We start from the raw sequence: 20,323 nt of genomic DNA, 5'->3' as shown, positions 1-20,323 counted from the left end.
TGATTTTCTTCATTTCTAACCCTCTCCTGCCACTGCCTCTGTTCCTGGAACTACCCAGTCTAAAACTTGTTCTTGCAATTGGTCTGCGAGCTCTCTCTCCACTCCCAGTCTCCAAGCTCTCTCTCCAGTCTAGGTCTGCGAGCTCTCTCTTCGCTCTAGGTCTGTGAGCTCTCTCTCTCCGCTCCTGGTCTGCAACCTTTCTCCACTCCCAGGCAGCGAGCTCACTCTCCACTCTTGGTCTGCGAGCTCTGTCTCCACTCTGGGTCTGCGAGCTCTCTCTCCACTCTGGGTCTGCGAGCTCTCTCTCCACTCTAGGTCTGGAGCTCTCTCTCTCTGCTCCTGGTCTGCGAGCTCTCCCTCTGCTCCCGGTCTGCGAGCTGTCCCTCCGCTCCCGGTCTGCGAGCTCTCCCTCCGCTCCCGGTCTGCAAGCTCTCCCTCCACTCCCAGTCTGCGAGCTGTCCCTCCGCTCCCGGTCTGTGAGCTCTCCCTCCGCTCCTGGTCTGCGAGTTTTTCCTCCGCTCCTGGTCTGTGATCCCTGGTCAGCATGTTGTTTCTTCCTCACTGTTGGTCTGTTGGCTCTCCTACTCATGCTGGCTTGTAACTTAATTGGGCTAGCCATATAAATAGTGTGACGACAAGAGCTGGTCAGAAGCTAGGTATTTTATGGCAGGTAACTCACCTTATGACTCCAAAAAGCCTTTCCACCCTCATGTGATGGAATGTGCTGCCCTTGTCTAGATGGGTACAACTCCAACAACACTCGGAAGCTCAACACCATCCAGGACAAAGCCGCCCACTTGATTGGCAACCCATCCACCACCTTAAACATTCACTCCCTCCACCACCGGCACACAATGGCTGCAGTATGTACCACCTGCAACAAGGTTGTCCAACATACAGCCCGCGGGTCAGGATCCAGCCTGCCAAAGGTTTCCATCTTGCCCGTGGATGTAAACTGTACTCGGGGCCGTTCCTCATCCTCACCAGGGCCAGGGGTTCGTAACTGGAGATGAAAATTTCCCATTGTCTTCTGCTTGCAGACCGGCTTTTAAAAAAACATCGCCCTGTCAGTTTCACAGCTGATAGCTGCTGAAGCAGGAATGCGCTTCCTAACTTCGGACAGATTCAGGTTTTCCGACTTTTTATAAAAGCCTGCTGGAAAACCCCGAATCTGTCCAAAGTCGGGAAACACGTTCCTGCTTCAGCAGCTGTCAGCTGTGAAAATGACAGCGTGATGTTTATAAACAAACAGACCAACCACAAAGCTGTTGTGCCGAGCACTCTCGCTCAGTGCAACTGTCAGAGAGAGAGAGAGAGAGAGACAGAGGGGAAAACTGAGACAGAGAGGGGACAGAGAGAGATAAGTCGGGGGACAGAGAGAGAGAGACAGACAGATAGAAAGAGGCAGACAGAAAGGGGGCACAGAGAGTGAGGATGACACAGAGGAGTGGGGAACACAGGGAGAGAGAGTGATCACGATCACTCCTGACAGACGGGATATCCGCAATACTCCACATCGCTACAACAAATGTGCGGGAATTCATTGATTACTTGTGCAAGCAAAAAAATGCCAGGTATTGCACTAAATCAGTGTCCAACATAGTGTTGAGAAAGTAAGCCAATAAATTAATCTTCTCATTTAAAGCTTCTTCACAAAGGTGCACATTTGTTGTTGTTTTGATTAATAGTAAGATAACTTTTTAATGCCTTTATCTTTCTGAAATTGTCTCACTGGTCCCACATGTAAGACAAAAATTGTAATGTGACCCCCCCCACACGAAAAGTTGGACAACCCTGATCTACAAGATGCACTGCAGTAACTTACCAGCCTTTTGGACAGTGCCTTCCAAACCCACGCCCTCTACCACTGAGAACAAGGGCAGCCAGTGCCTGGAAACATCAACCATCTGCAAGGCACCCTCCAAGTCTCACACCATCCTGATGTGGAAATATATCGTCATTCTTTCATTGCCGCTGGGTCAAAATCTGGGAACTCCTTCCCTAACAGCACTGTGAGTGTACATAGACTACATGGACTACAGTGGTTCAGGAAGGCAGCTCACCACCACCTTCTCAAGGGTAATAAATGTTGGCCTAGCCAGCAATGCCCATGTCCCACGAAAGAATAAAAAAGAAAGAAAACTGCAAATTTTGCTGCTGTGACACCCACTCTTGCCTTTTTGTTCATCAAATATTACTCCTGTAGGTTCTCATGATGGTTCAACTATTCCCATAGTCTCGGAAACCAGACCCCTACCGCTATTTATAGTGGTGAATGCTGTAATCTGGCTAGCTCCTGGTAGTGACATGCTGGCCTCTAGTGGCTGGCTACTAATTCTGAATGTTGGCTTCTTATGGTAGCTGGCTGGCTTCTTGTTAGTAGATGGTCGCTTTCTAATGGCTAGCTGCTGGTTGTTGCTGGTAGGCTACTAGAAATGGGCTATTGATGGAGGCTGGATGGTTAGTGATGGTTGGCTGTCTGTCTTAAGCTGGTGGGTTGTGATACTCATCCGAGGCGTCTATTTTGTGTGTTTTAATTGAATAGTTTGTTTTTGCAAATCATGCACCCCTGGACATACAATAAGATACCAAATTGATATTCTCAATAAATGTGTCCGTAATCATTCAGTTGCCTTTGGCTCTATAATGAAATTCAGTCACTCTCAAGGATGAGATTTTCCTTTTTAATGCATTTCAGCAAGTCTCAGTCAGTCAGCACTGCAACTAATGTCTGGCCCTCTAATATAGCAAGCAATTAAATAACTGAAGCTGGACTACAATTGCATGTGTTTGTCCCACCATTATTGCATAAGTACATCATGAAGCATTTATGAATTTGCTCCATTACAACATAAAGATAATTAGAAACAGGAGAAGAACTTTAGGCACAACAAGTGTTTCCTTTTCTGTCACTCAATTCCTTCTGTCTTTAGTAAACCATCTAACTGCTTCCTTGACTCATTTACACTGTCAATTGCAATGGTCTTATCTGGAATTTATTCCAAAATTATTTTGCCCTTTGGACGAAAAGTTCTTCATGAATTCCATCCTAACTCCCTCATTTTTAGTTTCTCTAAACTTAAATTTGAATCCTTCACCATCATAAATAATTCACCTGGATCACTTTTTGTCAGTTGCTTTCATTATTTTGAAAATTTCAATTCAATCAACTCAGTCTCTTTTATAAAGAAAACAACCCCACGTTGCTTAGCTTTTCCTCACAGCTTAAATCCCTGCTACCCAATAACAAATAGAATTTCTGTTTTTTTCACACTACACCTGCTGGATATGTAACTGATAGATAGCTACAAATATTTTAAATTATGGAAAATTACATTTATAAACTACTGAAGAAATTTTTAATTGGATTTAATTAATGAGTATGTTGGCTTATTATACTGATGAAAGAGCTGATCTGCTGTGTTGCCTTTGGAGGGCCCACTATTACAGTTGCCAGCTTCATCCTACTTTCGAGTAAATTCGCTGTACTATCTCTTAATTTCTCTGTCATTTCCCAGACACAGAACCGTGGAAAACGAATGAAGGAAGGAGCGCACATCAACCGGTCACTATTGGCACTTGGAAACTGTATTAATGCTCTGAGTGAGAGGGGAGGAAATAAATATGTCAATTACCGAGACAGCAAACTGACACGATTGCTGAAGGTATGAGTGTGTGTGTGTATGTGTATGTCTATCAAGATCAGGATTACCACGTTTATCAATCTAACCCTTTTCATTAGTGCTCGGGGATTATGTGCAGTTTTCCCTGGATAGATCTGACACTGTTGTAGGATTACTGTATGGAAATTAAATTGTGACTAATTTGAGTGGTGCAGTGGTTAGCACCGCAGCCTCACAGCTCCAGCAACCCGGGTTCAGTTCTGGGTACTGCCTGTGTGGAGTTTGCAAGTTCTCCCTGTGACTGTGTGGTTTTCTGCCAGGTGCTCCAGTTTCCTCCCACAGCCAAAGACTTGCAGGTTGATAGGTAAATTGGCCATTGTAAATTGCCCCTAGTGTAGGTAGGTGGTAGGAGAATGGTAGGGAATATGGGATTAATGTAGGATTAGTATAAATGGGTGGTTGTTGGTCAGCACAGACTCGATGGGCTGAAGGGCCTGTTTCAGTGCTGTATCTCTCTATGACTATTTTTGTTTAAAATAGATACATTCCTTCATGAAACAATATAAGTTGTGTATAAAACTGCAATTTTATTGGTAATATGCACACCATAGGAATTAATCAGGTTTTCAGCACCTCTTCCCTTCAGTCAGTTGCTATTAGCAAGCAAGCAGTGGATTTCAATTTCTCAATTTGCTTCCTTCTTTTCCATGGCAGGATTCTTTGGGTGGGAACAGCAGGACTGTAATGATCGCTCACATCAGTCCAGCCAGCCTCTCCTTTGAGGAATCACGGAATACTCTCACTTATGCAGACCGTGCCAAAAACATTAAAACCAGGGTAAGAGCCAGGCAACTTCCATCAATATGTGGATTAAAATTATTTCTAAGTCTTCAGTCTACAATACATATTTTTTTAAAATCAATAGATGAGGGAGGAAGGAAAATTGTGCGTCTGAGTTGTTGCAATGTCCCTTAACTCAATCATAACACTGCTGTTGTAATGAATTCTACTGTCAATTAATATTAATTAAATCAATGAATGTTCAGTGATTCAACAACCACAAATGTATCCAAATCGTTAATAACAGTGACAGTGAGGCCATGGTGACAGTAATAGCATCATCAGGCTCAATCTTACCAGCTCTTTAGGGACAGGCTGGGAGGTGGCGGAATGCCCGTCATCTTCCTGCTGCCATACCATCTTGCCAGCAGCGGGGAAGGTGGTGGATGTTCCTCCCACCCAGACACCAATTGAGCCACTTAAGTGGAAACCCTGGTGGCCTCCCAGCAGGCTAGGTGGGGGGGAGGGCCTCTGACTTGCACACTTTGGCCCAGGGAGGGGCCCCTGTTGGAAATGCCTGCCCCTTTGGCAAAGATGTTGCCTGCCCTCATCAACTACCTCCCACAGCCACCCCACCCCCCCCACCCCCCACCCAGCCGCTTTGCTGGAGCCTGCCTGACTGGCCCAAGCACCCCCAGACCCCCCTGGCCCCACTTACCTGGTTGGGAGGGTGCCGTCCTTCCATGGCACCCGGTGGCACTGCTCAGCTGCCAGCCCTCTGATTGGCCAGCAGCTGCTGGGGGCGGGCAGCCATCCTTAATAGGGACGGCAGCCCCAATGCCAACCAAATAGTTGCCTGTCCCTCATAAAATGCGGCTCTGGCTCCCACGGAAGACCAAAGCAGCAGGGTTGCCACCCCTCAAACCACGCCCCCCCCCCCACCCCTCCCCACAGCTTTCAGACCTGTCGGTGGAACACCCACTGCAAGAACAAAATTCCAGACACCATGCCCAAATAGGGACAGATATTTCTGACAGACACAACACAAGTAGTTTGTGAAATGAGTTGTTCTATTGATGAACCAAATTTTCAATTAGCTGAGGTGTGGAGCGGGTGGTGGTGAAGTTTAATTTTTTTCAGAAAACAATATTCATGATAAGATATCAGCCTTTGCCAAGTTAGTAGTATTTTTGCCTCTGGATCATAAGGTCGTGAGTTCAAGCTCTACTCACTTCAGTGAAGGATAAAGGGAGTGCTGCCTGTCAGCAATGACATCTTTAGGATAAGACATTAAACCAAGGCCCCATCTGTCCTCTCAGGTAGATGTAAGAGATCCATGGCTAAGTTTGAAGAAGAGCAGGGGTGATCTCCTGGTGTCCTGACCAACATTTATCCCTTAACCAACATCAATAAAACAAATGATCTGATTATTGATCTCCATATTGTGGGACCTTGTTTTACATAGGTTAGCTACTGTGTTTCCATACATTACAATGGTAACTACCATTCAAAAATAATTATTTGGCTACAGATCACCTTTGGATTTCCTGAGGTTGTGAAAGGGGCTAGATAAATTCAGTTCCTTCTCCTTCATTCTTTCCTTTTTTGTTTTCTTTCTTTCCTTCCTTCTTCCAATAATTTGGTGCTGATTTTCTCAAGATAGTCCTCCAGTTCTTTTTAACATACAATAAATATTTGCACTGCTCGAGTGCAGCCATGTAATACAAGACACTAAGCGTGCAAGTCACAAGTAGGTTACAAATTCAAGATTCGGAGATATTGATTGGTTCAGTTTGTAATCCAGTTGCATGAAAAGCAACTTTCAGAACACTTCACTGTATCTGTGGCAACGATAATAACTTATTTTCTCTTGTTGAAGTGCATGCCTGTTGACTGTTTATGTAACAACATTTAGGCTGGTTGTGTAGATTCAGACCACAGGCACTGCCAAGCAGAAGAGCATACAGACTGTTGAGTGATCTGTGATGAATTAAAAATGGAAGAGACTGGGCATTGAAAAGATTTAAAATTAATCTGTTTCCATGGTTCTAGCCTTGACTGTACAGAAAAGGAATTCAATTATCCCTGAAAGGATCAATAGCTCTTCAGTATAGAATGTTAATAGAGTGTCTCGTTGACGTGGCTTTGCTGCAATCTTTTTGTGATTTTGCCAAACACAAAGAAACAGCCGTTTCACAAGAACAGAAACTCATCATGTTCTTTTTGATACATTTCAGAATAAAGTGCTAAGAAGTGTATTAATTTACTACAAAGAGCAACAATTTGACTTTGACAGCAGCATTGAGAAAGAGAGAATTTTCTGTACAAGCAATAGTTGGAATTACGGTGTGGTTTGTTATTTTCGTTATTGAGCAAGCGTAGTCCTGGCATATCCTCTGTATAATGTGATCCTTACTTCATGCACCAGGTAAAACGCAATTTGATGAACGTGTCCTATCACATTGCTCAGTACACCAATATCATCTCCGATTTACGCAGCGAAATCCATCGGCTTAAGAAGAAGATAGATGCACAAAGAATACAACAAACCAAAAATGATAAAGCTGACATACGCAATGTGCAAGGTGAGTGACAGGTTTGAATAGTGGATTGCACCATTTGAGGCACTGAAAATGTACAATGTGCCCAATCTCCTGCAATCTGCCAATTCACTGTGCTCACTTGAGAATTCCGTAGTGTGGAATATCATCTCATTTCTAATCCTTTAATTTTAAATGCATACTTGTGAACTATCTCTGTAGCAACAGTCTTCCAGTTTCAAGTTTAAACATAATATGTTTGATAGCATCAAGTCATTTGGTCTTAATATCCCAAGTGTTCCAAAAGGAAGTTGTGTGTGTTATGCAATTGGGAGAAAATAGATGAAAGCCTAATGCTACCTTGATGTTCTTTTGTCCGAACCACTATGTAGCTTTAGTCCGAGAAAAAGGGTTAAATAGTGATGCTTTTCAAAATAAATTTCATTAGTTCTCAGCAGTCATGAGAAGTAATTCTAAATGCATGTTTTGATGGGTTAAAACTTGGGCCCTGATTTTAACCAGGTGACAGTTTTTGTGAGGTTATGTTTAGTTTAGAGACACAGCACTGAAACAGGCCTTTGGCCCACCGAGTCTGTGCCGACCATCAACCACCCATTTATACTAATCCTACACTAATTCCATATTCCTACCACATCCCCATCTGTCCCTACCACCTACCTATACTAGGGGCAATTGCTACTGGCCAATTTACTTATCAACCTGCAAGTCTTTGGCATGTGGGAGGAAACCGGAGCACCCGGAGGAAACCCACGCAGACACAGGGAGAACTTGCAAACTCCACACAGGCAGTACCCAGGATTGAACCCGGGTCGCTGGAGCTGTGAGGTTGCCGTGCTTACCAATGCACCACTGTGCTGCCCAAACATGTTATGTTTGAGTTCTATGGAAAAAAAAAAGCCCGGGATATAAGCCTACGAATATAAAATTGCATTTGTGTTCTGATATAATCATCAAGACCTGACATCTATCTAAAATGGACCCCCGAGGCTGTGGGCAGGTGTTCTTGCATCTCCAGTGAAAATCCCAGCATGTCAGTTCCTGGCAGCTCCAAGACGGGTAACTGACCTGGAGGATTTTAACAGCCCATCCGCCAGTTTCCTGTGAATGGGACAGATTAAAATTATCCCCATGGGAACAAACTGAATGGTCTGATCGAGGTTCAAAGCACAAACACGTCTTTAAAGATCGGTGTGTGAGCCTTATTGTAATATATTGTTCAGAGGTTCCAAAATCCTTGATCTTCCCTGTATATTTTTCTGCCACGTATGTTATTTTTCTTTTGTCAATTAAATTGTGACTCATTTTCATCTTAATCATTGGGATTGTACATTAGGAACAGGGAAGCCTACATAGATCGGATGATATAAACTTCTAAGGTACAGTTTATAAGAATTTATAAGAAGTCCTCGAGACGGCCAACATCCCCAGCTTATACACACTACTGAGTCAGCGGTGCTTGAGATGGCTTGGCCATGTGAGCCGCATGGAAGATGGCAGGATCCCCAAAGACAAATTGTACAGCGAGCTCGCCACTGGTATCAGACCCACCGGCCGTCCATGTCTCCGCTTTAAAGACGTCTGCAAACGCGACATGAAGTCCTGTGACATTGATCACAAGTCGTGGGAATCAGTTGCCAGCGTTCGCCAGAGCTGGCGGGCAGCCATAAAGGCGGGGCTAAAGTGTGGCGAGTCGAAAAGACTTAGCAGTTGGCAGGAAAAAGACAGAAGCGCAAGGGGAGAGCCAACTGTGTAACAGCCCCGACAAACAAATTTTTCTGCAGCACCTGTGGAAGAGCCTGTCACTCTAGAATTGGCCTTTATAGCCACTCCAGGCGCTGCTCCACAAACCACTGACCACCTCCAGGCGCTTACCCATTGTCTCTTGAGATAAGGAGGCCAAAGAAGAGGTTAAAATGGTGACTGGAAACCATTTAGTCATGAAATTTGGTGTATATGTTTTTGCTTTTAGTCATTTGCTGTACTGAGTCTTGTGAAGAACCAATTTAACATTCTTGATTGTTGTTCTTTTAGCTGAAGTACAGCTACATTCCTCTCGGTATGATAGACGGGAGATGGAGAGGCTGCGGGAGCATCTGATTACTGCTTTTCGGGAACAAATGGACATCCGACGCAATTTGCTGGAGTTGGACAGCAATAACATGCAAATTCAAGTTGACACATCCAGGCATTTACTAACTATTGCAGAGTAGGTACACTTCATATTTCCTCAGTGCTCACTGGAAATATTGGTTCCTGCCAACTTACACAAGGGTGAATAGCTGGGGAGGGACAAATGGCTAAAATCAGGAGAGAAGATGATAAATCTCTTTCGATTTTTGTTTGGTACGGCTGGTCATAGAAACAAGAATCTATTTGTAAATTAATGACCTTGAAGAAAACAATAACAGTAATTGTAACATTAATTATTTCTGAAACCTTTGCTGTCAATAGTAGCTCATTGTTATTCAACTACTGATCGTGTCTGACATTAATAACTTACATTGCTAATGGAACTGGAGTAAATCTTGTGCTGCAGTCAATTACATTGCAGCTTCATGACTAATGAGGTAATTACACATTGAATCTTTCAAATTGTAATGTTGTTCATGGATTCAATGCATCAGTAAGCAAAGCACATCAAACAATTTGCAATTTACATTGAAAATACATGCCCTCTACTCTGAACGTTCACCATCCAGTGACTCCCGCTGGAAGCTCACATGTGTGTACATTGGGTGACTGTTTTGATGCCTGCCATGGTGAATAGACTGTTGACGGTCACTGTTTCAACTCATACACAAAGAATAACTCATCAGCCAAAGTACCAGAGGGTGACTGCAGAACCAAACCCTTCCAAGGAGAGAGGAGGAGAGAAAAATAGGTCATCTGCTAGTCCTACTTATGAGTGACTGGTATGTGGAATCTAAAAGGGTCATGGGGTGGGGGTGTAAGGCAGAAATCCAATAATAACTTAAAAATAATCTCTGCTGTAGCTTTCTTCTTCAATGATTCGAATGAAACATAACCCAATGTTGTCTGAACTATGCTGGCCACAGCTGGTTATTTGATGGTGAATTGATTCAAGTAAATGTCATCTGATTGTTCCTGTAGCTGGGTGCAGGAAAAAGCTCGACGAGTCAAGAAATGGAGAGAAGAATACCGAAAGGAAGTCTATAACAAGGAAGATAGCGAGAAGGATTCAGACACTGGAGATGACCAATCTGATGTTTTGGAACCAACCGAGGTAGCTGTGGCCCGGGAGAATATTGCTGCACTTGTGGCTGAGCAGAAGAAATTAAAATGGCAGAAGGTAACTACAGAACCCAACTGCTTCAATATAAATCATTGTTTATTATAAAAGAACTCTAAACTTCCTGGGAGTAACATGGTTATTAAAGAAAGATTTTAATGTGCTAGCTTTATTTTATGGGACTTCTGCACAATTAGCTTTATTCTCTTCAATCACCAAAATATATTTGGTTTTTGTTAATTGAATTTCTATTCAGTGTGTAGCCACAAAAAGGTCTGTAACTGTGAGAGTCATCGAAGAGCAGTTTGAATTAGAAACTGTTTTTCCACTTCATTGGCTGCCTGCAGAAATATAATAATTTTAGCTAGTCTTTTATAAAATAGATTTTAATATTGTTTTATTTAACATCATTTTTATGAAGTATACCATGCAATGAACTGCAGATAATTTCTCAATTGTAATTTGCAGTAAATTGCTCAATTCCTTCCCTCTCTAGAAACACGTCTTATTGTGTGTTGAACCCATGTCAAGTTCAGTGACTTGCCTTGGTAACTAATTTCACAAGTCTGTGATGCTTTGGTTGAAATAGTTCTGATTTTTTGGGGTTCAATTTTGACAGGGTAGTGTCCTAGGCCCAACCATCTTCAGCTGCTTCATCAATGACCTTCCTTCAATCATAAGGCCAGAAGTGGGGATGTTCGCTGATTGCACAGTGTTCAGTACCATTCACGACTCTTCAGATACTGAAGCAGTCTGTGTAGTAATACAGCAAGACCTGGACAATATCCAGGCTTGGGCTGATAAGTGGCAAGTAACATTCGCGCCACACAAGTGCCAGGCAATTACCATCTCCAACAAGAGAGAATCTAACCATCTCCCCTTGACATTCAATGGCATTACCATCACTGAATCCCACACTATCAACATCCTAGGGGTTACCATTGACCAGAAACTGAACTGGAGTAGCCATATAAATACCGTGGCTACAAGAGCAGGTCAGAGGCTAGGAATCCTGCGGCGAGTAACTCACCTCCTGACTCCCCAAAGCCTGTCCACCATCTACAAGGCACAAGTCAGGAGTGTGATGGAATACTTTCAACTTGCCTGAATGGGTACAGCTCCAACAACACTGAAGAAGCTCATCAGCATCCAGGACAAAGCAGCCCGTTTGATTGGCACCCCATTTACAAACATTCATTCCCTCCACCACCGACACACAGTCGCAGCAATGTGTACCATCTACAAGACACACTGCAGCAATGCACCAAGGCTCCTTAGACAGCATCTTCCAAACGCACGACCTCTACCAACTAGAAGGACAAGGGCAGCAAATGCATGGGAACATCACCACCTGCAAGTTCCCCTCCAAGTCACACACCATCCTGACTTGGAACTATATCGCCATTCCTTCACTGTCTCTGGGTCAAAATCCTGGAACTCCCTTCCTAACAGCACTGTGGGTATACCTACCTCACATGGACTGCAACAGTTCAAGAAGGCAGCTCATCACCACCTTCTCAAGACCAATTAGGGATGGGCAATAAATACTGGCCTGGTCAGCGATGCCCACATCCCATGAATGAATAAAAAAAAAAATGTGTTCCCATTTTTCTTCCCTCTCCTCCTCCTCCTCAGAAGGCATTGGCTTGTTTCCAGGTTAGTTTATACTTACACTTACAAAACATTTTATAAATGAACACATTTACTGGTTGTGGTGGCCACATCTGAGAGTAGGGCTTTTTACATGTTTTTTTAAATATAAATTTGCTAACTTTATTTTATCTTGTACGAAAACTTCATCTTCTCAGGTCATGATGAGGAACAAAATTGTGTTCTTCCAGGGCCCTACTGTCATGCTGCCTTCTTTCTCTGACAAATAGCAGTCCTTGATCAATCCAAGTTATAAACACATTTCAATGCACTTAAACACAAAGCAATATTAAACAAATGTTTTTTGGCTCCAACCCCCAGCCTCCCTCTCCCCCTCACAGAGCTTAGTTTCTCTCTACTCTGACTAAAACCTCCCCTTTTATGCTCACCTGGTTGGGGAAAGTCTCCTCCCACTCCAGGTGCAATTATTTTTTAAATAGAAGTTTCTTAAAGGGCCCATCCCTTCCTCAGGGACCAGAGCCGTAATTAACCCTGTTACGGTACGTATTGTTACAGGTTACATGACATACACAGGTACATATATCAAGGGAGTTCTACAATTACAGACCCGCTTCTTTAAGCCCTGCTTTCATTTCTTATATTGATGTCCTTAAAGTTTCATTGTCCTTCCTGTGGAAGGCATGTCCCCCTTGTAGAGTCCACTTTAGTTAAATTGCAGCATGATAACAAAGCATAAAGCAAATGTACTATGAGCCAACTAGTTCCTAAAAATTGGTTAATCTCATGGAGCGGCTCTTTCTGCATTTTATGTGTTTGAATGCTGGTTCATTTATCTGCTGTACTTTCCAACCTCTAACTAGTTTCCCCTCTCCTCTTCAGGTTGAGTTGGAGAAACAATTCACCGACATTCGTTCCCGTGCCCATAGATTGGAGGAGCTCCTTCCCAAGAGGATCAGCAGTGAGCAACAACGAGAGGTTTTGAGCCTACTCTGTAAGGTGCATGAACTGGAAATTGAGAACACAGAAATGCAATCCAATGCGCTACTCAAGGACAACGTCATAAGGCAGACGGATTATGTCATCCAACGCTTTGAGCAGCATAGGCAGCTGTGTGCTGAAATTATTCAACAGCAGCGGCAGATCATAGATGGTATGATAGCACTTAATTCCTACAATTTATATATTTCATTCTACAGTTAATTACAGGTGATCTGCTTCACAATCTGCTTTTACAAGTCTCTGTCTGTCTGTGTCTTTGCAAGGTATAAAGGAATGTGTGCACTGCATGCTAGAAGTTCCTGATATAGTTGCATTGATTTTGAAATCTACACTCACTACGTTACGCTAACAGTGAACTTGCAATTTATTCAGTTGGCAGTCACCTGCCAGAATGATAAAAAGCATCTTTTGTTTGAAGTTTTAATTGCAGCAAAAATAGTGATGTTGCCTCTTTGAAATAAGAACCGTGAGATATATTGTATCTCTTGACAGATCACAACCTGCTGGTTCCTCCACAGTTGGATGAATTGTATGAAATTTACCTGAGAGAGCTGGAAGAAGGCAACCTGGACCGGATTGTAGCCATCCACACTGTCACAACAAGAACCCTGAAGGTACAGCATGACTAGTAGGCATAGAGATCGTATTTCCCACTTCATGTAATTTTTAAAAGTTAAAATGTTCTTTATTTCGGTTTACACCTGTTCTATTAAGTATCTTACATTTAAGCTAATTTTCACGTAAGTGTATTCTTTTGAGATTTATTTTCTACCTGTATTTTCAGTGCTGTATCTCTAAACTAAACTAAACTAAACCTCAGTTTAGACTGAGAATTTAAAATTCACAAATACTATTGAAATTTGTTCACAGTGATTAATGTATCTTGAAAATCAGTAAAATCAAAAAAGTTTCAGCCCAAGGAACAGGTTTGCTAGAGGCAAACAGCGGCTGCTCTGCCCCCAATGACATCGAGGGGACAGCCACCACATCCCCAGCAACAGCATCCAGCACCACCGCGCAGGCGCCAGTGCCATTTTTAGAGGGCTTCAAGCCCTTCGAAGTAATTTGCATTTTTAAAGCTACAGTATTCATTATTTTTTATTAACAAATAATAATGATATGAAGGCCCTTCCCCAACCCCCAAATGGTCATTTCATTGCCTGATATTAACAACAGCTGCCTTTTTCCCTATCCAAACATCACCCCCCACCTCCCCAATCTTCTAACATTTGCCCTTCAACCCCTTCCTACCATCCCCAAGCCAATAAACGGTCTTTTCCCCACTACCCCACCCCTCCCACCCTAAAAATTTTATTCCTCCCCCCTCCCCATCAGATTCTCGCCTCAGAACTCCTTAAGGAGTTTTGAAGACACGCGAAGTACGAACGGCGGCTGTAAAATCAGTGTGGGACGGCCGCCGCCTGCAGGTTAGTTTTTTAACATATCATTTAGGTTGATTTAAATATGCAGATGAAGGGCCCGCTGCCAGGTAGCAGGGGGGGTCACCGCCGGTAATGTGCATTGGGTCCTTCTCGATGTCGTGGGTTGAGGCGAGCCTCTCGCCACAGAATGTTACCGCTCCCACCCCCCCCTGCATGATTATTCCCTGCATCCTGCCCAAAATTGGCCAGAATTTCAAGGCCAGAAATTCCAAAAAGTACAATCACAGTTTACACCAACACACAATATATTTTGACATTATTAAAGATGATACACATCCTGCTAGATTACTGGAGTGACTAGCCACCCACACACCCACCCCCTGCTGGAAACATTAGATGTACAAATTCCCACCATGATTCCTATGAAGATCAAACGTACACATCATACTGGATTGCTGGGAAATTCATATAATTATCTAGACTGTCTGGACAGGTAGAAATTGCTAAGAACAAAATATAAAGGAAGACCAATTGTACTTTTAGCCACCAACGAAGAAGCTACCACCGCTTATTTTCCTTCAGGTAACTGCAAAAGCTGTGCTCCTGCTCAGCAAACCTACTGCTGCTTGAGCAATGCTCAGATTCCTGCCCTTTGTACTTACATTTTCTCAATAGGTTCCTTCATGATAGATGGGCTGGATTTTTTGGATGTCCTGAGAGGGAAGATATTTCACTCTCGCAAAACACCCAACCCAGTATCAAAGCAAAGAGCTGATAACATTCATCACCTGGGACTATAAATAGTTCAAGTGTTAAGGAATCCTAGGAATTGTAATGATTATAAGTCTACGTACTTCCATGTGTGTCATGCAGGAACTAGAGATCATTTCTACAGTAGACACAAACAATTCGTACCAGAAATATGACATTGATATAGCTTCTGTACTTATATGCTGAAAAAAACTGCTTCTTTGTCATCAGCACTGCCTTGTCAAATATTGTTCAGTTATCACAGTTTACAACATGAAGTAGTCAGCAAAATGTGTTGCAAAATACTGGTCTGCCCTAGATATTCTCTTGGGTTGAATGTCTATCCTGTAAGCGGATCCTATGGCCCCAATAAGCTGTTTACCTTTATTGGCCAATATCTAGTCCTTTTTTTATTTATTCATTCATGAGATGTGGGCATTACTGGCAAGGCCAGCATTTATTGCCCATCACTAATTGCCCGTGAGAAGGTGATGTTAACCCCCCCACCTTCTTGAACTGTTGCAATCCGCGTGGTGAAAGTACTCCCACATTGATGTCAGGGTGGGAGTTCAAGGATTTTTGCCAAGTGGCGATGAAGGAACAGCGATATATTTCCAAGTCAGGATGGTGTGTGACTTGGAGGACAACTTGCAGGTGATGATGTTCCAATGCACCTGCTGCTACTTGGCCTTCTAGATGATACAGGTCGTGGGTTTGGAAGATGTTGTCGAAGGAACCTTGGCGAGTTGCTGCAGTGCATCTTGTACATGGTACACACTGCTGCCACGGTGCCAATCAAGCGAGCTGCTTTGTTCTGGACGGTGTCGAGCTTCTTGAGTATTGTTGGAACTGTGCTCATCTAGGCAAGTAATGAGTATTCCATCACACTCCTAACTTGTGCCTTGTAGATGGTGGAAGGGCTTTGGGAAGACAGGAAGTGAGCCACTTGCTGCAGAATACTAACCTCTGACCTGCTCTTGTAGTCACCATATTTATGTGGCTGGTGCAGTTAAGTTTCTGGTCAATGGTGACTCCAGGATGTTGATGGCAGGGGATTAAACAATGGTAATGCTATTGAAAGTTAGTGAGAGGTGGTTAGACTTTCTCTTGTTGGAGAAAATCATTGCCTGTCACTTATATGGCGCAAATGTTACTTGTCACTTATCATCCCAACCTGAATTTTACCCAGATCTTGATGCATGTGGACCCAGACTGCTTCATTATCTGAAGAGGTGCAAATGGGGACTGAGCACTGCGATCATCAGTAAACATCCCCAATTCTGACCTTATGATGGAAGGAAGGTCATTGATGAAGCAGCTGAAGATGGTTGTGCCTAAAACCCTGACCTGAGGAACTCCTGCAGTGATGTCCCAGGCTGAGGTGACTAGCCATCAACAATCACAGCCATCTTCCTTTGTGCTAGATATGACTCCAGCCAGTGGAGAATTTTCCCTCTGATTCCCATTGACTTCAGTTTTAACTAGGCTCCTTGAATCAAATGCTGCCATGATGTCATGGGTAGTCACTCTCACTTATGACAGTGTGCCCCAGGGCCATAACAATGAAAATCTCTTGAGACATAGGGCTGGATTTTAACGGCCCCTCAATGCCATGGGTCGCAGTGCAGGGGTCGGTAAAATGTTGCAGGGAGGGGCCCACCTCAACCCGCGACGTCGCGAAGGGCCCGCTGCACATTACCAGCAGCGGGGGGATCTCGTTGCGACCTCCCACCCGCCACCTGGTGGTGGGCCCTTCATCTCCATATGTAGATTTTCATTAATTATATTCAAATTGATTTACCTGCCATGCCACACCGATTTTACAGCCTCCATTCGGCCTTCGCACACCTTTGGAACTCCGCAAGGAGTTCCGAGGCACGGGTCTGGTGGGGAGGTGGAGTAATAAAAATGTCAGGGCGGGAGGGGTGGAGGAGCTGGGAAATCAATTTTTATTGGATGTGGGGATGGTGGGAGGGGGTTGAAGGGCAAAAGATTGAAGGTTGGGGGGAAAAGTTCGGGTTGGGAAACAGACATGTGTTGGTCGTTTTGGGCATTGAAATAACCATTGGGGGGGTTCGGGAAGGGCCATCCACATATTTCTTATTTTTTAATAAAAATTTAACATTGCTGGACCTTTAAAAATTAACAGTAATTCTAAGAGTTTAAAGCCCTTTAAAAATGGGGATGCGGAGGTCACCCCTACACGCCATCGGGGGCGGCCACTCCGCCCCCACTATTTAAATGAGCCCCTGCGCGAAATATCACGGAGACTCTTCGCCAGCCGTTTCGTGTCGGAAGGCCGCCGAGTTGAAAGTGCGCCGCCGAGGACTGCGGCATATGATTAAAATTCAGCCTGTGAACTCCACATGCAGTTCTCCAGTCTTCCTATAGGGAGACTGATGCACACTTTAGCGAAACAAAGTCATATGTAAATCAGTACACTTTACAATTGTTAATTGAATATTCAAAATAACACTGCACTTTAAAAAAAACAATATAACACCAAAATGAAACATCACAAGAGAAAAATATTTTATCTTGTGTATAATGTCGCAGTTCTTTCTAAATGAAGAGTAAAATAAACCAATGGCCACAGGTAGGTAAAGTGTCTTAACCATAAGCTGTGGAGCACAAATCATTTATATATTCAAAAGCCAACTTCTTATTTACTTTGGTCAATCTGTTGTTTGTGAATAGGGTAGAGACTCAGGTTAGTACTATCTCACATTGTTGGTTTCACCCTCAAGGATGGTTCAGTTACTAATGTGGCCCAGAGGCTAAAGGTGGGAGAGCTGGTCCAGGACGTGGACTCTGATCAGGAGAGTGTGAGAACGATTGGATCTGAAAAGCCTTATCCTTGGCGAAGGAATTACAGAGATGCACTACCACCACTGGTACCAGAGCCAGAGAGGTAACTTCAAGCATACAGGGACTCGCGGAGTACACGTGTCAAATAAGATGGATGTCTTCAACTCTAGATATTACTTTTAATGTAAGAGTTTGTTGTCAGATTGGCAAGACAAGAGTTTTTTTCCCGCATTATGCAAGTTGTCTAAAATGGCAGTCATTTGTAGTGTTGATGAGTTAATTATTTGGGTTTTTTAACTGGCCACCATTTGCTCTGCCACTTCATTGTATGATGTTGTATCTCAAAGCAGAGATTCTCTTTGGTTAGTTGATACCTTGTGTCATGTTGACCTGAGCATTAATGGTAAAGTGGATTGAAAAAAAGCTTAAGAAAAGCCTATAGAGAAGTTCAAAAACAATAGTTTAAAGAAACAATGTAAAAATCATTTAAATTGTAAAAATGACAGAGACTGGTGTAAATAGGAAGACAGAGGGGACAGGTTCCTCTTGGTGCTGAACTGAGCGATGAGATAGTATTCAGTATTTGCAGAGCAAAATCCAAATACATATATTATGAGAACATATACATATTTATATATATATATAAGTATATGCTGTAATGGCTCCCATCATATTCAATGAATAGAGAATCAAGCCTGTAGTGTTCCTATATTTTGGTGCTGCTCGGAATTTTGTCTCAAATATTCAAAAATTGATCTAAGGGCCTTGTTGTTTTAAAAAAAAAACACACCAGGCAAGTAGGAAATGAAAACAGAAAATGTTGGAAAAACTCAGCAGGTCTGGCAACGCCTGTGGAGAGAGAAACAGGTTTCAGGTCGATGGACTTTTGTCAGAACTGAAAAAAATTAGAGATGTACCAGGTTTAAAGCAAGTACAGAGGCAGGGAAAGGGGGTAAAGAACAAAAGGGAAGGTCTGTGACAGATTGGAAGACAGGAGAGATTAAATGACGATAGGGGAGATGGTAACATAGTGATCATGTCACTGAACTAGTAATGCAGAGGCTGAGGGGTAATGCCCTGGGAACATGGGTTCAAATCCCACCAGCTAGTGGAATTTAAATTTAATTAATTAATAAAAATCTGGAATTGTAAGCTAAGAATAGTTTCATGGCACCATCATCGATTGTTGTAAACATCCATCTGGTTCACTAATGTCCTTTAGGGAAGGAAATCTGCTGTCCTTACCTGGTCTAGCCTACATATGACTTCAGACCCACTGCAATGTGGTTGACTCTAAACTGCCTAGCAAGCCATTCAGTTGTTCAGAACGATTAGGAACGGGCAACAAATGCTGGCCTTGCCAGCGATGCTCCCATCCCATGGAAGAATTAAAAAAAGAGATAATGGTGCAAGATAAAAGGGGGCTGGTAATGGGACAAGTAAAAAAACAAAAGCTGGGTCTACAGTGGTTTTAAATAGGAAAAGCAGAATCATTAACAACAGCTGCTGTCCAAAAGCAAGAAAAATGCAAAAAAAAAGGGAGCAGTGGTTATGATCTGAAATTGTTGAACTCAATGTTGAGTCCCAAAGGCTGTAAAGAGCCTAATTGAAAGACGAGGAGCTGTTCCTCCAATTTGCATTGGGTATGTTTATTTTTTATGGTTTTTTTTGTTTTTGGATGGAAGCTATTGGTAATGATTCTGCTTTGCCATTTACACCTTCTCTATAGAGATCTTTTAGGAACATAGGAACAGGAGGAGGCCATTCAGCCCATCGAGTCTGTTCTGCCATTCACTGAGATATGCCATTTGTTTCTTTACTTATCCCGTTATCATCCACTTTGCTTTGCACCATCACCTCTTTTGTCATTGAATCTCTATTGCCTTCCACCCTATCACAGACCTTCCCTTTTGTTCTTCCCAACCCCTGCCTTACACTGCCTCTGCATTTGCTAGAAACCTGGTATATCCCCAACTTTTTCCAGTTCTGACCAAAAGTCATCGACCTGAAACATTAACTTTGTTTCTCTCTCCACAGATGCTGCCTGACCTGCAGAGTATTTCCAACATTTTCTGTTTTTAATTTCAGAATTCCAGCATCCACAGTGTTTGCTTTTGTATAAGTGTAAAGTAGGTCTTGTTAGTGGCTAATTAGGCGACTAGATCTAGGATTCAACTATGAGTCAAAAAATAGCTCTGGAAGCGAAAATCTGCAGCTCAGACCAGCTTTCTAAATGGATCTCTATTCTTTCCCATTGGCACAAATGTGATCTCACCCTCAGCAGAAATAAGTCGAATGAAAGATTGTGGGAAGATCTGCAGAAAAAGATTCAGGCTTTGCTGGCCAAAATTATAAATTCCCTGGCCACAGTCACAGTACAATATGTGTTGTGCAGAGGCCACCCCAGTGTTACAGTGCCGTTAGGATATTATCATTATATGTATCTGCACCATTACTGCCGAGTGCAATCCTTCACACTGTCCCTGTCAGTATTGGAGTCCTTTTGCCGTGCATTACAAATCATATAGAATATTAGGAAAATGAAAGAATGCACATCTT

The 20,323-nt window shown here is 43.0% G+C and overlaps 1 protein-coding gene across 1 annotated transcript in view; it reads left to right on the top strand.

Annotated features, from left to right (window-relative positions):
* Positions 1-20,323, top strand: part of kif19 (kinesin family member 19) — a 226,481-nt gene that overhangs the window by 187,433 nt on the left and 18,725 nt on the right. The window contains exons 8-15 of the mRNA XM_068058707.1: positions 3,519-3,665; positions 4,338-4,460; positions 6,832-6,988; positions 8,996-9,170; positions 10,076-10,274; positions 12,705-12,975; positions 13,317-13,438; positions 17,704-17,867. Coding sequence (XP_067914808.1) covers positions 3,519-3,665; positions 4,338-4,460; positions 6,832-6,988; positions 8,996-9,170; positions 10,076-10,274; positions 12,705-12,975; positions 13,317-13,438; positions 17,704-17,867 — 1,358 coding nt within the window. The remainder of the gene's footprint in view (positions 1-3,518; positions 3,666-4,337; positions 4,461-6,831; positions 6,989-8,995; positions 9,171-10,075; positions 10,275-12,704; positions 12,976-13,316; positions 13,439-17,703; positions 17,868-20,323) is intronic.

This window comes from Heterodontus francisci, chromosome 26 (genome assembly GCF_036365525.1).
Source record: "Heterodontus francisci isolate sHetFra1 chromosome 26, sHetFra1.hap1, whole genome shotgun sequence".
In the NCBI taxonomy this organism is placed as follows: Eukaryota; Metazoa; Chordata; class Chondrichthyes; order Heterodontiformes; family Heterodontidae; genus Heterodontus; species Heterodontus francisci.
Note: the sequence above shows the minus strand (reverse complement) of the source record. Positions and strands in the feature narration are given on the sequence as shown.